Source organism: Poecilia reticulata, chromosome 19, assembly GCF_904066995.2.
Source record: "Poecilia reticulata chromosome 19, P_reticulata-male-v2, whole genome shotgun sequence".
NCBI classification, from domain to species: Eukaryota; Metazoa; Chordata; class Actinopteri; order Cyprinodontiformes; family Poeciliidae; genus Poecilia; species Poecilia reticulata.
In genome coordinates, this window is record NC_088848.1 from 8,367,956 (window position 1) to 8,382,373 (window position 14,418).

The window sequence follows — 14,418 nt, forward strand, 5'->3', positions numbered from 1 at the left end:
TTACTAATCCTGTAAAACTTTACCCAATCTCAGTACTCTGGGGTTTCTAAATGTCAACCAGAACCTATGAAGTTTACCAGCTGTGGTTAGTCCAGACATTTATAGAAAAATGAACCTTGAAGAAGCAGGAAGAACTTACGCCCATTGTCTGGTTCTACTTTTTACACGTTTTATTTACTAGTCATAAGTTAAGTTAATATTTGACTTGGATGCTTATCATATGAATATTCCTTCCCCCCTCCACTGTGTTGCAGGCGTTGTCCAAGGAGGCAGCGTCTCCTCCATTTGCACTCAAATCACGACCATCGTGGAGCACGAGCAGAATAAGGTTCTCTGGATTCCAGATGGAGCACCATAGAGATTTCATCCCACTCTCACACTTATGTAGCATTTTATTATATATTTTTTTTAATCATAGGGTGCACTACAAATCGCTGACACTTCCGTTAACGTCCAAGGCTTGCTCAATTTTACAAACATCAGCACAGATGATGGCAATAATGCAATATTCCCACTACATTAGTGATATTCTGAGCAGCAGATGAGTTTGTTTACACTAGTATTTGTTACTTGAATGTTCTGTTCTCCCTCAGATGTGGTAGCACTCCTTAAATTCCTTTTTGTTGCCATAAAATAATGTTGGACCACAGTGAAGACCATATTCCTGAAGTGATGATGGACTAGACTTCAATGTTCTCTTCCTTTTCTATATTTATATGCATTTTCTTCTCATTTACTTTTGTCTAATTATTAGGAAGAATGTTTTCCATTTAATTCCTATTTATAGAGGAGAAAATTGTCTCTTCCTTGCATTTTGTTTTGTGGTATGAAGGTTCCCTTTCCATTTCAGTCCTCATAAATAACATTGTGCCAATCCAGGTTTTGTTTGTCTTGGAAAGCTGCAGGTTTTCCAGTTGTGACACTATGTCCCCTGCTTATGTATTTTATGTATTTCAAATTCTGCCAGTATAGTTTTTCTTTATTAACTTAAATTGAAAAAAGGGACTATTTTTTATTTTGAATATCATAGATGGCTGTCAGTTAAACACGCCCACAGGTACCTTGTGATTCATCCTGGCACATTTCGTCTTGGATAAAACACTTACGATGAGTTGAAGGTTAATATTTCCTTTAAAAATAATAAAAACTAACTATAGTTGAATTGCAAGCATTCTGTGAATTTGTTCAAAAGTAGTTTGTGTGTTTTTTTTTTTTTGTTTTGTTTTGCTTTTCTTTTTATTTGATCAACTGAAAGACTTTGTTAAAGTTAACCTACTCACCACCAGAGGGTGCAATCTACCATTTCAGATAAGTAAGATGTACTTTTTTTGATCACTTTTTTAGGTGCTTGTCTAGGATGTCTTTTCTCAAAAACTTAATTTAATTCAGTACAAAAGGTTAAACTGCAATTAAATGGTAACGTATCGCATCAGGGGATGTCTCTTAATTTTGATGATAATGGGTAATGACTTATGACAACTCAAAATTAAATTTTTCAGAAAATACTTTTTTAATACTGTAATGTTTTGTTGCAGTTTAAGGTGCTTGGCTGATGCCTTGACTGTTGACCACCAGATCTTAAGATTCTCTACAAGGGAGAGTAATCTTAAAATGGTGCTGCTGAAAGAAAAACGGGTTGTTGCACAATGCTGTATCAAAGCATATTAACAAAGTTTAGTGGAATAAATACAACACTTGTTCAGGTGTCATATCTGTTGCAATCCTGATGTAAATCTGATCTATTACAAAATGCAAAAGAAGGCATCACCAGTTAGTTTTGCAACAGGTGGCCTTAAACCTTAAAGTAATTTTTACTTTCAGTAATTTGATTCAAGAGGAAATATATCATGTTTAATACCGATTGATTATATTTCAGCTTTACTATTTTAATATTTGGTCTGGGCTTCTTTTGCATGAATCACCAATGTGGTGTGGCGTGGAAGAGATCAGCCTATGGCTGCTTAGGTTTCGTGGAAGTCCGGCTTGCTTTAGTTATGGCCTGCAGATCATCTTTATTGTTTAATCTCCCTCTTCAGGATACACCAGGGATGCTTTATGGCTGTGGTCCCCAAAGTCAGTCCTCGAGGGCCCGCATCCCGCATGTTTTAGTTCTCACCCTGCTATGCGCACCTGGATCAAATGATGGTTCATTAGAAGGTCTAAGAAGAACATAGACATCCTGAAAAGGTTGTTACTACAACCAGGGAGAGAACTAAAACGAGGACCGACTATTTTTAACTGAAATAAACGCTGGAAATATGTGCAAAGAAGGTACGAAGCAAGTTTTACACGGGTGGCCATTGTCCCACCTGGATCCCCCCCTTGGTGGCGCCACTGAAAGAAAAATCCTTTTAAAAGCCTATTTTAAGGCTTCAGTGTTTAAAATATTTATAAACGAAGACGGGGGTTCGAAATGTATCGTCCAGGTGATGAAGACGTCTCCCCTGAGTTATTGTCTGTAGACACCAAAGTTGGTCATAAAACATTGATGAATCGGTCCCTATAAATAACTGGGAGCATCTACGTCTGCTGTTGATGGCTCCTCCCCCCACCCAGCTACCTGTAAATCTGCGATGCCATCTTCCAACAAATGGATGAGACAGGCGGCCGCTGGAGCTAAAGGACAAAAAAGAAATCACAAAAAGCGACATTTTTTTCTTCTTTTTGTAGAATATTTGAGCTTTTCACCGTGAGGAGCGCATTCAACAGTGCGCAGGACAAGAGGAGCTGCAGAAAGCTGCGCCGTCAAACAAGGTGGAGGAGTGAGTGAATCATCGACCGACGAGGACAGCGCTCCCCTTTTCTTTCTATCTGTGCTAATAAGCAAACGGATCAGAAATATAGGGAACACTACGGGGTTTTTTGTTTTGGACCACGAACATAATGTGATTTTATTTTATTTATTTTTTTTACGCACAGATCAAACGGATGACGCGCAACTCGTGCCGTGGACGCGAATCTTGAGGCGCACCTTGCTTTCAGAAGTTTCTTCTTCTTATTCCCCGTCTCTCTGCCGTCCACCTAACTTTAAACAACCTCCCCCTTTTCGTGAATGCAGGCGAGCGGGAAAGGAGAGCAAGGCGCGGCGATCAAACATGCCTGAGCCGCTGTGGCATCAGGGGGCGCTGGCTGGAGCTCCCCGAAGCGCCTGAATCTCTCTCGCTCTCTCTCCATCCGAATTGATTTGTTTGCTCCTAAGGGGCCGGCAGGTGACCAGAAGTCCGTGATGGCAAAGAAAGGAGAGAAATACAGCCCGGACCCCTCGATCCACATATCCAAGATGAATGTGGTCATCCCGTTCTCGCCCGACGTGCCCTGTGACAGCAGCGGTCAGCGGATGTGGTGGGCTTTCCTCGCCTCCTCCATGGTCACTTTCTTCGGGGGGCTCTTCATTATCCTCCTGTGGAGGACCCTGAAGTACCTGTGGACCGTGTGCTGTCACTGTAACGCCAAGAAGAAGGTAGGTTTGGTGAGGCTCGGCTCCCACGGGGGATGAAATTTATCACGGGTTTTATTCCTGGTGAGTCGAGCAGTGCGTGACAACAGCGTGTCCAGTCAGTTTGATTTATAAAATGTAATGAAATCAGTGCTGAGGCCCCCCATCAACAGAGAGCACAGAACATGACTCTGAATAATGAACTCTGCTATTCTTGGTCTAATGTGACACTCTGTAACGGTGCTAAAAACATTTTTACTCCCAACACTGAGAAAGGTGGAGTCTCTTCACACTTGTTGGTAGATGAACTTCTTTTTTAACGTGGTTTGATCAGAAAAGTGATCCAAGATGGCACAATCCCCATCAGCAACGGCTTTGATTAAGTTATGCCGATCATTCTGGTTTTGATGCACTAGATTGGAATATTAATATTCCATAAAGATATATTAGAGACTCAATTTAGTCTCTAATATATCTTTAGCTGCAGTGCCTTGCAAAAAGTATTAATTATCCTAAATATATTTAATTTTGTATCACGTTTTAGCAACAAGGTGCATTTTACCAGTAAGTACTTCCTAATTTGGAATTTGAAGGACAATGGATTTTTTTTTTTACTGAAAAGTGTGGTGTGCATTTTTATTCAGTCACCCAAAGTGAGGGCTTTATGCAACAATTTCTCCCTACAATTACAGTTGTGGTATTGGTTTTCTGCCAGACATGAAAGTTTGCATGAAAGCCAAAAGTTGCATCTTAGTTTCTTCTGATTTGAACAAATTGTTCGACATGACGCCCGTGTCTCCTACCGTACATGGTTTGTGGGGGAAAACAACCCTCTTCCATAAAGGCCAGATTTCTGCACTTGTGAGCTTATAGCTTTCCTGTCAATCGATTCCCCCACCTGAGCTTTGGATTTCTGCAAGTCCTCCAATATTGCCATCCATGTTTTGGTTTCTCCTCTGACATGATGAAATGTTGGAACGTTTTGGTGACTAAGAGCTAAAATTTCAGTAGACAAAGAGTTTAATTCTCAACAGAGATCCATTAAAAAAAACATGCAAAATAACAATATTTAATAAGACAATAGGCATCACAATGAATACAGTAAATTAAATTACCTGAATTTAGCCAAAGTAATATACTCATAATGACACCATTAAAAAATAGGAACAACCAGTTATGCTTTCTCCATTAAGTTAAATTAAGCTGCACAGCTTCAGGCCCTGTTGTAATTGCTCAAATCAAAGAGCCAATGCAAGAAAATCCACCTCCACCCCATTTCTTGTTCCTGTAGGAAAACACCAACTGTAATAATTTATGACTGTAGTCTGTGGTCACTGGTGCTAAGAAGCAATATGCAGTGGCTTAAAACCAAACATTGATCTTCAAATAAATATATATAAACGTACACCAAAGTACCAGCCTGTGTGTGATCAATGAAGGCTGGTTGACCCGAGTACAAAGTGCGACTGTGGCTGAACTTCGAGGTTCCACGATAAACAACATCCACATGTGCTAAAGTTCACTTGTGATGCTGACAGTGACTGGGCAGGAGAATGGAAATGCTACTTTCCATTTATTATGCATGCCCGTCAGGTTTTCTTATGAATATTTTTGTTTCGGGGCTTTTCTCACAATCCATAATAAATTGTCAGAATTGCTCAGAGTTGTGGCTACTTAATTTATCTTTTAAAAGCACAAATGCATTCAGATGGAAAACCACCAGAAGCTCAAGTTCAAAGAAAACACGAGCATGTGAGGAGTAGAAACGTAATCTAGTGGTGTGAGGGACTTCTCTCTGTACAGAGTGAAATTTCCTGTATAAACTACACAAAGGTTTCACTTATAACTATAAATTAAAACTAGCCAATTAACTGTTTTTAAGTTCAACTATGTCATCCTCGAAAGATAGTTTATAGCAACTCTTATTATACAAGTTGTAAATACATCTTAGTGGCTTTGTATTTTATGTCTCTGTGTCCCTGATTGGTCCTCTGCTGTGGGGAAGATCTAATCCATCGTCCCAGGGAGCACTTTGTCGGATTTCGGGATATCTGACGTGGAATGACGTCTGTTTAGAACAATGAGGTGGACCGATAAAACTTTGTATGTTGCTTTGTCCACAGAAAACATAAATTTGTAAAGATTGTTCAAATGTGAGAGGCAATATAGAGATCAGATTTATCTCGGCTATGACTACATTGATGTTTGTAAGCTCGAACCTGAAATTCTGAAAATGATTGTCCACCATTTCTTGATTTAGCATTGGTTATGCTTGTAGTTATTGACTGCTTGTAGTGTTTATTTTTCAAAATGAAAGCTAAATCTGTTGCTTATTGATACTGAAGGACAAAGATGGGCTGCTAATTCAGCCTGAGGAGGAGTACTTAGTCTGTTTGATAATCCGTTTGTCAGATAGTTGAATATAAATGTGAGCATTATGGAATTGTTTATATTGGCAGGTGGTCTGATATTCCTCTGAAGCTACTTTTTTGTATACACATACTTTAGTGGAGGATCATCTGTTTCAATCTGAGAGCAGCTGAATGCAATTAGCTTAGTTTGAGTTCAGAACCGGTTCAGTTCTAGTAGTAATCGCTGCAGTGACCTAAAAGCATCCTGTAAAACGTCTGGAGCTTGATTAAAGGATGGCACTGCTATATAAACGTCTCTGTCATCAACATATAAATGTATTTTGGCTGCAGGGATTCATGCAGTGCCAGTGCCCCTTAAGCACTGCTTGTCCCAACTCTTTTTTTTTTTTTAAACCTAGACTCTGTGTTCATCTACAAAGAGCAGAAAGGCTCAAGGTCTAAAGCCATGTAAACTGAGCAGCAAAAGTACTTGTTGAAATTTATAATGTAGCTACGCTCATGTAAATGCATCAATAATAAATAAACTTATTGCATGTTTGAATATAAATTTAGCAAATTGTTAAGCTGAATCCTTAGTGCCTATATAGTAACCTTACTACATTATGAGGGCGGCCATTTTTTACATTCCTGGAAAAGGGACATTAATACATTATAGTAATACAACTGTTAAAGACAATATTATATATATATTTTTTAGCAACAAATGTTCAGGTTTTATAATAAAAGTAATTAGACTACATTTTAGTTTTTTTTTATTACCTTGAAAATGTGGTTTTGTTACTAAAGTTGTGGAATTATCTAGCAAATAAATAAAAAAAGGTGAAAATATAAATAACTTTTAAAAGCATGGTTAAAGTATACATTTTAAACAAATATTAAGATGAACAACAACTATTTAATTGAGGATGAAAATCATAAAAAGACAGGAATGTTGTCATAATATCTCAGGCTGATATCCATTTCCAAGAAGGCTAGCTATTCATCCATAACTGCAGGTTTTCTCTTTTGAGTGGCATGTGAACATTTAACAAATGTTCAGTTTAAACCACGCAAAAAGTTGGCGGCCTATTTCCTAATTTGCTAGATTAACAAAATATTTCACATAGCCGTCAAAATGCAAGAGAAAAACTAAAAAAAAAAAAAAAAAAAGGTTGGTAGTTCTTTCATTTCCACAGCTCACCGATATTTCCATGTGATTTAAAAGAGAGCAGTCAGATTTTGTTTTCCTGCTTTGATTTTTGCCAAGTGGAGCGAGTGAGCTCCACCAACCTGTTGTGCTACTCTGTGGGAGTGAGTCATAGATGATCATCCTTTCACTCAAATCTGCCCATTTCCTTTGCATTTTACTTTCTCTCACACTCCTGGCATTCGTTTTCAACCTTTCCTTCCCCGTCATCTTCTTAAAATTCTCTGTTCCTCGTCCAAGAATCGGTCTCACTTCAAAGAGTCAGGAATGCAGTGTCAGGTGCTTACAGTATGCGCCATATGAATAAGTGTTTTGGTTGCTAAGCAACTAGGAAGCAATGGATTTCATTATAAGAGTAAATGTCCGTGTGTTATGCAGTTGTCGAGGCTGTGAGATGTGGCAGATTGTGTTGGAGGAACAATCCACCCCGCTCCCTCGCTGCTCTGTGCATGTCATTAACGGGTCAAACAGCAAGATTTTGGAGAATGTCTCACAGAAACGAGTTGATAATCTGTTTGATCCTTCACTAGATTCCACCTCGCTTGTCATTTGCCACCCGCTGTTCTGACCGATCTGACACTGAGGCACTGGAAACCGGGGGAGCTTTGTCTTCCCCCATCTGATGGTAATCAATAAAGCCAATTATTTGTGGGGTTCAGATAAATCACGACTATTATGGGATGGGGTGGTGGGGATTGAAGATGCATTTTCTTTTTTTTTTTTCTTTTTTTTTAGAAATGGAACAGTACGACAGCACTGAGTGAAAAGAAGTTGTGGCATCTTGTTAGTCACTTCATTAGCATTAAGAGAGCCTCCACCTTCCTTTGTGGTGGCTCAATTACATGGCAACTTAACTTTACCGTCACTTCATTAAGCTTCTGCATACTCCGATTCTTTACTTGTCACGTCTGCTGGTGTGCTTTATCTACTTCAAGTCCTTTCAAATATTTGAAGTATGTTTGATTCACCCCTATTTTGTATGTTATGTGTGTATTGGGATGAAGGGTGTACAATTTTTACTGAGATGTGTCTGCCGTGCTTTAATTTCTTCAGTGCTGTAAAAAAGTATTTTGAATCTTACACTGTTCTTGTTTTTACGCCTAAATATTACAGAACCATATTATATAATTGATTTTACCTCTTTATACCTTTAACCATTTGTTATAGCTGTCTATGAGTTGTTTTAAATTAGAAGATTCCCCCACCCCCCACTCTTCTTTGCAGGGATGCTGTAATTATTATCTAGATATTTTTTGGAAAATGACATTAAAACATGAAATAATGTTGTTACTGCTGCTGTTATCTCTGGTACATGTGCGGTATATGGTGGGCACACTGTACATACCGCAGCATAAAATGTGTCGGAATGCAGCGCTGGAACATTATATAATTAACACTGAATCTTTCAATGGCTTTGAAACACAAGGACGATATGCAGTTGCATGACAGGGATATGAAATAAGCAGCAACAAAGATGAGCATGTTTTTGACAACATTTTAGTTTGTGTTTTCAGTTATTAACTGTAGCAGAGTTGTAAGAAATGATGAAAAATGAAGGTCTTCAAAGATTGCTGCAGAAGCATTGCAGCACAGCCAGCTGCTGCAGGAAGTTGGGAAGATAACACTATAAAGCCCCCATTATTAATTTATATTTATGCAAAGGTCTTTGGATTATTTTACATAGTCTTCTGATATAGTTGTGAGATTATTGCACTACATTGACACTACAATGACGACTGTGTACGGTTTCTCTTTTCTGGACACCGGATATAGAATGCTTTAAACGCTGTATTTAATCAGACATATTGTTTGAGTGTTTTTATTTCAGTAAATGTTCCCAAGGCAGTTCATGCACAGCTAACATGTAGCCTCTGGCAACGGCTCAGAAGCTTCGGTAGCGTCAGGTGGTGATTGGCGGATTCAGTTTGAGAGCTGCTCTCGTGGTGCTTTAAAGTGGCGTCTGAAAAACTGCAGTGATGGCACTCGGGAGGCACAATTTAGTAAGTTCAAACAGCTGAGTGCTACTTTGCTGTCGTTTCTGTCACGCGCTTAAAGATGAGCGCAAACGCAGCACGTCAAGCACGGTGAACGTTGATGCAGCTCGCTGGTGGAAAAAGACCCATTTATAGTAATAATAATAATAATATGAGAGTCTGATTTCTTATGAGTTTGAATGTAACACAGAAACATTGACGTTAATTTTAAAATGGGCAGTGCGTATAACATAACATTCAGTTCATCTTGTAAATGTGAAATGTTTTTCCATGAAGACAGACGAATTTCCGTCTGCAGTCTGAGGCAGGTCGGTTGTATGAAAACAGGAGTAAAACATTAATTTACACCATTTAATCAAAGAAATAATAGATGTATTTAAAAATGTATGGTTTTTAATGCAACAGCCACTAGTTATGACTATTGTTTCGTTTTTATGGGATCCCAGATGTGATTAGTTATCGCATGTAATATTTAATGTTCTCAGTTTTTTTTGAAGTATTGGCTTCCCTATTGGAAAATGCTGACTACCTAAAAGCATTATCCTTATTCCTCTGCTGGACAAGTTTTCATTTTCCTTAATGAAATTATTCAGCCAAAATTTGGCTGAACCATGCACGGCTTTATTCACCCCATCTTGTAGATAATATAGATAAGTATACGTTTAGTTAAAATATCTTAATAATTAATATTTTAATGGTCTGTCTGTTTGCGTTGAACTGATCAGAGTGTAATTCACACGTGACAGAACCTCGCTGCTCATTTCCATCTGTGATTGTAAATTGTTTCTCATCTGTGTAAGATTCGCCACATTTCATTTCAATTTGTTTTTGACTTTTAAATGAGTGTGAATCCATTATTACATCCACATACTAACAATCTTTTGCTAATGGCGGTTTTCCCCCCTGCCACCATAACATCTGGATCTCCAATTACAGACTTTGGAAAAAAAAAAACTGAGATGCATGTTTCTTAATCGATAGACTTGACTGTTCTTTTGCAGCTTGCTTATTGGTTGATGCCTTTGAATGTACAATAGAGTGATCTTCATTCATCTGAAAGCAATGTGACATGGATAAACTTCAGGAAAATCGTTGATATACATCCTAAAAATTGGATTGAGTGTGAAACCCTGAGGAATACCAAAATTGACTATAAAATGTCACTTTAGTGACTGTTTTCTGTTACTCACATATAATTTTATCTTTTTATGTCTGTGAACTAAAATGTTTTATTATAAGAACAAGGCAATAAACACATAATGGTTAAAAGTATTGAAGGCTTTCTGCAAGTCGTAAAAATATAGCCCCTGCTAATCCACAAATATCTTTTACCTTGACGTTTTAAGGCTGCTGCATTTGGGCGTTTTCTTCTTGCACTACAAGTAAACTTAAATCTCTTAATGGTGATTTTAAGCTTCTTTGTTAGTTTGTCTGTAACTGACCTCAAATCTTGTGACTTTGTAAAAGCAAAATATTACAGTTGACTTTAGTTTTTGGTAAGAGACTGTTATGAGCAAGTTTTTTCTGTTTTTTTTGTTTTTTTTTTAAGTTTATTTTAAAATTTTGAAAAATGAATGCCTAAAGGAACTGAGGAACATTTTCTTTTGGGATTTTTAGTTAATTTAGTAGTTGGACAGCAATACTTTAAACTTGTCCTATATATTTGAGAGCTTTACCTCATGTGCAGCTAAAATTAGTTGGTATTGTTTCACTGGCATTGTCAGGTCATCGTAAAATAATGACCTGATGACCTGACAGTGTCAGTTATAAAAAAACCCCCATAAAATCCTGTAATCAGTGCACCCCTACTTAACAGCCTTTTTAGACTTTGGAAAGCATCAGGAAAATGTCTCTAAGTGCAAATTGATTATTGTAAAACAAACTGAACAAGTGCCTGCTATTGTTTTTTAAAAACGTATTTCAGTGCAATATATAGTTTGTTTTAAAGAGAAAAAATAATCCTAAATATTTTTGAAAATTGTTAGTTTTCAAAAATGCAAAACAGAAGAAAACGCATAAAAAACGACTCCCAGAAAACATACATTAACCTAATGATTATGTTTCACAATTTACTAGTATTTAAGGCTACTTAGTTCATCACTACTCATTGTAATAAGTGAAGAAGAATTCTCCTCCTGTTCACTTAATTGGCCATGTGAGTATTAGCTACTTATTAGCTGCTACACTGCATAATATAAGCAGCATGCTGCAGCTCGGCTCCATCTGTGATCTCAGAGGTTTGTGATTACCACAAATGTTTTTTGCTTTTTTTTTCCTTGCCTCATAGCCTGTTGCTTTTTATCACAAAATATTGCACCTGATGACATTTTTAGATGCTATAGAAACTGCTGGTGTTTACATATAAATATGGGAACTCATGTGTCAATTCAATACATCTCCAGTCACATTGCCTTTATGTAAACACAAAATGCTTTCAGTTTAGGAATGATGAGCAACAGCACGTGGAAAAATGAGCTTTTTGCATCTGAAGTCAGTTTTCCTCCTTGCTTGATGTGTATTCGCAAATTTTTGTCTGAGAATTTAATTCAGGCGTGGACTTGAACTGGGTTGTCCTAGCCCAACCATGACCATGCTGGGTGTTGTCCTGCTAGGCGCCGTCTCAAACCTGTCGAAACCTTTGACAAGTTTCATCCCAAGAACCTTGCATCGTGCATTTAGTCCTGTCCTCGCCATCAACTCACACCTCCGTCTTCCCGTTTGCTTCACCATAGTAGCGTTTCTCACTGCTTTTCATTAGCAGTGACTCATGATGATGCCGCATTAGTGAAGATGTGCATTGGTGGTTGTCTTCCACATGTAGCATTTTAAATGTGGAACAAAAAGCTCAATTTTCCCACATCCTTGCAGCTCTAATTCAACGGCTTGAATTAGATTTCCTGCCTAGTTAGACTTTACAATTAGTCATGCTGGACTTTATTTAATGGTTTCAGAGTAAAAGGTGCTGAACAAAAATGCACCCCATAATTTTTTTATGTTCAAAAAAAGAAAGAAAGGTCCTAAAGATATTTGGAAGATATTTCAGGATCTTTCTTTCTACATCTTGGCTCATTAATAATCCGATTTATATTAATATACTTTTAAATAATTGATTCATTCGAGGAACTATCTGAAGCTGCGTGTTATATTCGAGTTTAATGCGCTGACCCTTTGACAAACGATCATGGCGAATTCTGGGAATAGACTCGCAGTGCTGATCAATGACCTCCGGTGTCAGACGGACTTGATTTAGGTGAGGTTGTGAGACCTAAATTTGGAGGCGCAGAATACTGATCAAAGTGACTCTGAGGAGACCGAGTGCCTGTAATGACTTACCCGGCTCCTGCTGCCATTAAAAACGCATCGCTTTTAAAGAAACACTCCAGCCGAAGGTAATTTAAACATCTCTGTCTGTTGTTAGCAGAGTGAAATAAAAAACACAAACCAGCCGTGAGTGTATTCTGAAATATAAATGTCAAAAACGCTGTGCTGCTCTGAAGGCATTTTTCTGCGTGTGACCTTAAGATAAAACCTGCCACCACACCCTTTAAAAGAATAATTAGACGGTGTCATGAGTCACAGGTCATTAATCTTTGAACTCGGCTTTTAGTGGCATTAACAGTAGACAGTCGTGGCCGATGTGTTTTTTTTTTCAGCTTACATTTTTAAACTTGGTCATTAAAGTGCTGAGGGATAACGGCGTGGTGCCAATTAGGCCTACTTTACCACTATTGCTTCCCTCGGCTCTGCCTATGTTACTGTATTCATTAGTACAGCGAAAGAGCGGAGACAAACTCGTACATCAAGCCAAATTATTTATGATCTTGTTAGTAAGAAATACAAAAATGGAAAAAAATAAAGCAAAATTGGCGGAAAGAAATGAAATGACTTATTTTGTGTATTAAACGGAAACAAACATCAATGCCACCGCTCTGGGGCTTAACTGAACATCTGCTTTAAAAGGAAAGAAATGCACTAAGCTACTGTTTACACAAAGCATGAGATAAAGATCAAGCAAATGCATAATTTCTTAATGGGAAGAGATGGAAGCGGCATCGTGTCGTTTGAGGGTGGAATTATCAGGCAGTGGAAAGCTACTTGAATAATGAGGATTTTAATAAGAGATGGGTGAACGAGTTATTGTAATCCCTTGTTATTGATCCATTTGGTTCAATATCCTGCAGCAAGTTGCATAAAAACTACGTCCTTTCTACAGTCATCAGCATGTCCTGCTTTTCAGTGTAATCAACACACTATTAGTAGACTTGTGAGCTTCGGGGAAGACTTTTGCAGGAGCTTAAAGTTCGTCTGGTTTATATGTCTTGTTTAGTGTCGGTGGGATTATTAGCTTGTTGTGATATTAAACCGTGTCCAACTTTCAATCATCCAGGCTGCTGATTTGACCTGGAGTTCAGAATTTGTCTTCCATCTTCATTTTTCCAACCACTTTTTGTGCTAGTGATGGCAAAATAAACCCTTGACATGATGCTGCCACTGCCATGCTTAACAGTTGGAACAAAGTTTTTTTTATGTCGGAAAACCTCAAACGCATGGGTAGCAGTTTGCTGAAGTGGCAGACTGAACCTGCCTCGTTTCCCCGTTTTGATGAAACGAGGCAGTCTCCTATAATGTAGCCTCTGACATGTTTTCAAGGGTTTTAGTGTTTCAGAGTGCAAACTAATCTTACAGAAAGGTTTTCTCCCTGTCCGTAAATTTCGCAGTTTCATTTAAATGCCATGTTATTTCAGGAATAGTTCTCTTTTCACCCACATTGTTTTATTTTTATGCCTATGGCCAGACAGTGGCCTTCCTTAGTCTTAGAGAGGTCTTCATGTAACCAGGCAGATACATTGTCACCACTGCCAGTTTATTACTGAGAAGCAGGAGGCCTTCGTATCATGTTTCATGTCATAAATTCAAAAGGCAACTGACGGATGAGTCGAGCAGCACGCCTGTCACACACACTGTGTCCCTGATCTGCTTTTGGGGATTCAAATGCAAGTTCAGATTTTATTTCCCTGGTCGCTATGATTTAAGGCTGCTCTGATGAGATTATTTTTTTACAAAATAAATGATGTAACCTGGGTAAGCCTCAGTTGTCCGGGTCAAAGCATGGATATTGCAAAATTTGTTTTATTTTGCAATATCCTCACAATAAAATGCAACTCCCCTTTTTGCACATTTAAAAACATATATTTTTCCTCGTTGCTTGATACCACTGAACTGCCTTAGATGAAAATTTCACTCCCTGGATTTTCTTGTCTGTATTTACTCCTAAGTGAACTGGACGTGTTATTATAGTGTTATTAGGTTAGCTGCAGAGCTCTGAACAGGCTGTGGAAAGTGAAACGAGGCCTGATACAGTTCTGCTTGTCTGTGACTAATGGTTCCAAACATGATTGCATTTCTCTCTGCAGCCATAATATTTCTGAG

At 38.2% G+C, this 14,418-nt stretch overlaps 2 protein-coding genes across 18 annotated transcripts in view; both read left to right on the plus strand.

Annotated features, from left to right (window-relative positions):
• LOC103481471 (disks large homolog 5) overlaps positions 1-1,162 on the plus strand; it is a 31,433-nt gene extending 30,271 nt beyond the window's left edge. For all 4 annotated transcript variants that reach the window (XM_081600873.1, XM_017301689.2, XM_008436933.3 and 1 more), the window contains one exon: positions 255-1,162. In XM_081600873.1, coding sequence (XP_081456999.1) covers positions 255-358 — 104 coding nt within the window. In that variant the 3' untranslated portion in view covers positions 359-1,162. The remainder of the gene's footprint in view (positions 1-254) is intronic.
• A 1,131-nt stretch (positions 1,163-2,293) lies between these two features.
• The window catches only part of LOC103481816 (calcium-activated potassium channel subunit alpha-1a), a 106,134-nt gene continuing 94,009 nt past the window's right edge, over positions 2,294-14,418 (plus strand). For 3 of the 14 annotated variants that reach the window (XM_081600874.1, XM_081600876.1, XM_081600878.1), the window contains exon 1: positions 2,297-3,460. In XM_081600874.1, coding sequence (XP_081457000.1) covers positions 3,227-3,460 — 234 coding nt within the window. In that variant the 5' untranslated portion in view covers positions 2,297-3,226. Of the gene's footprint in view, positions 3,461-14,418 lie in introns of all 14 variants that reach the window. The other 11 variants (XM_081600879.1, XM_081600880.1, XM_081600877.1 and 8 more) reach the window with 8 other exon arrangements.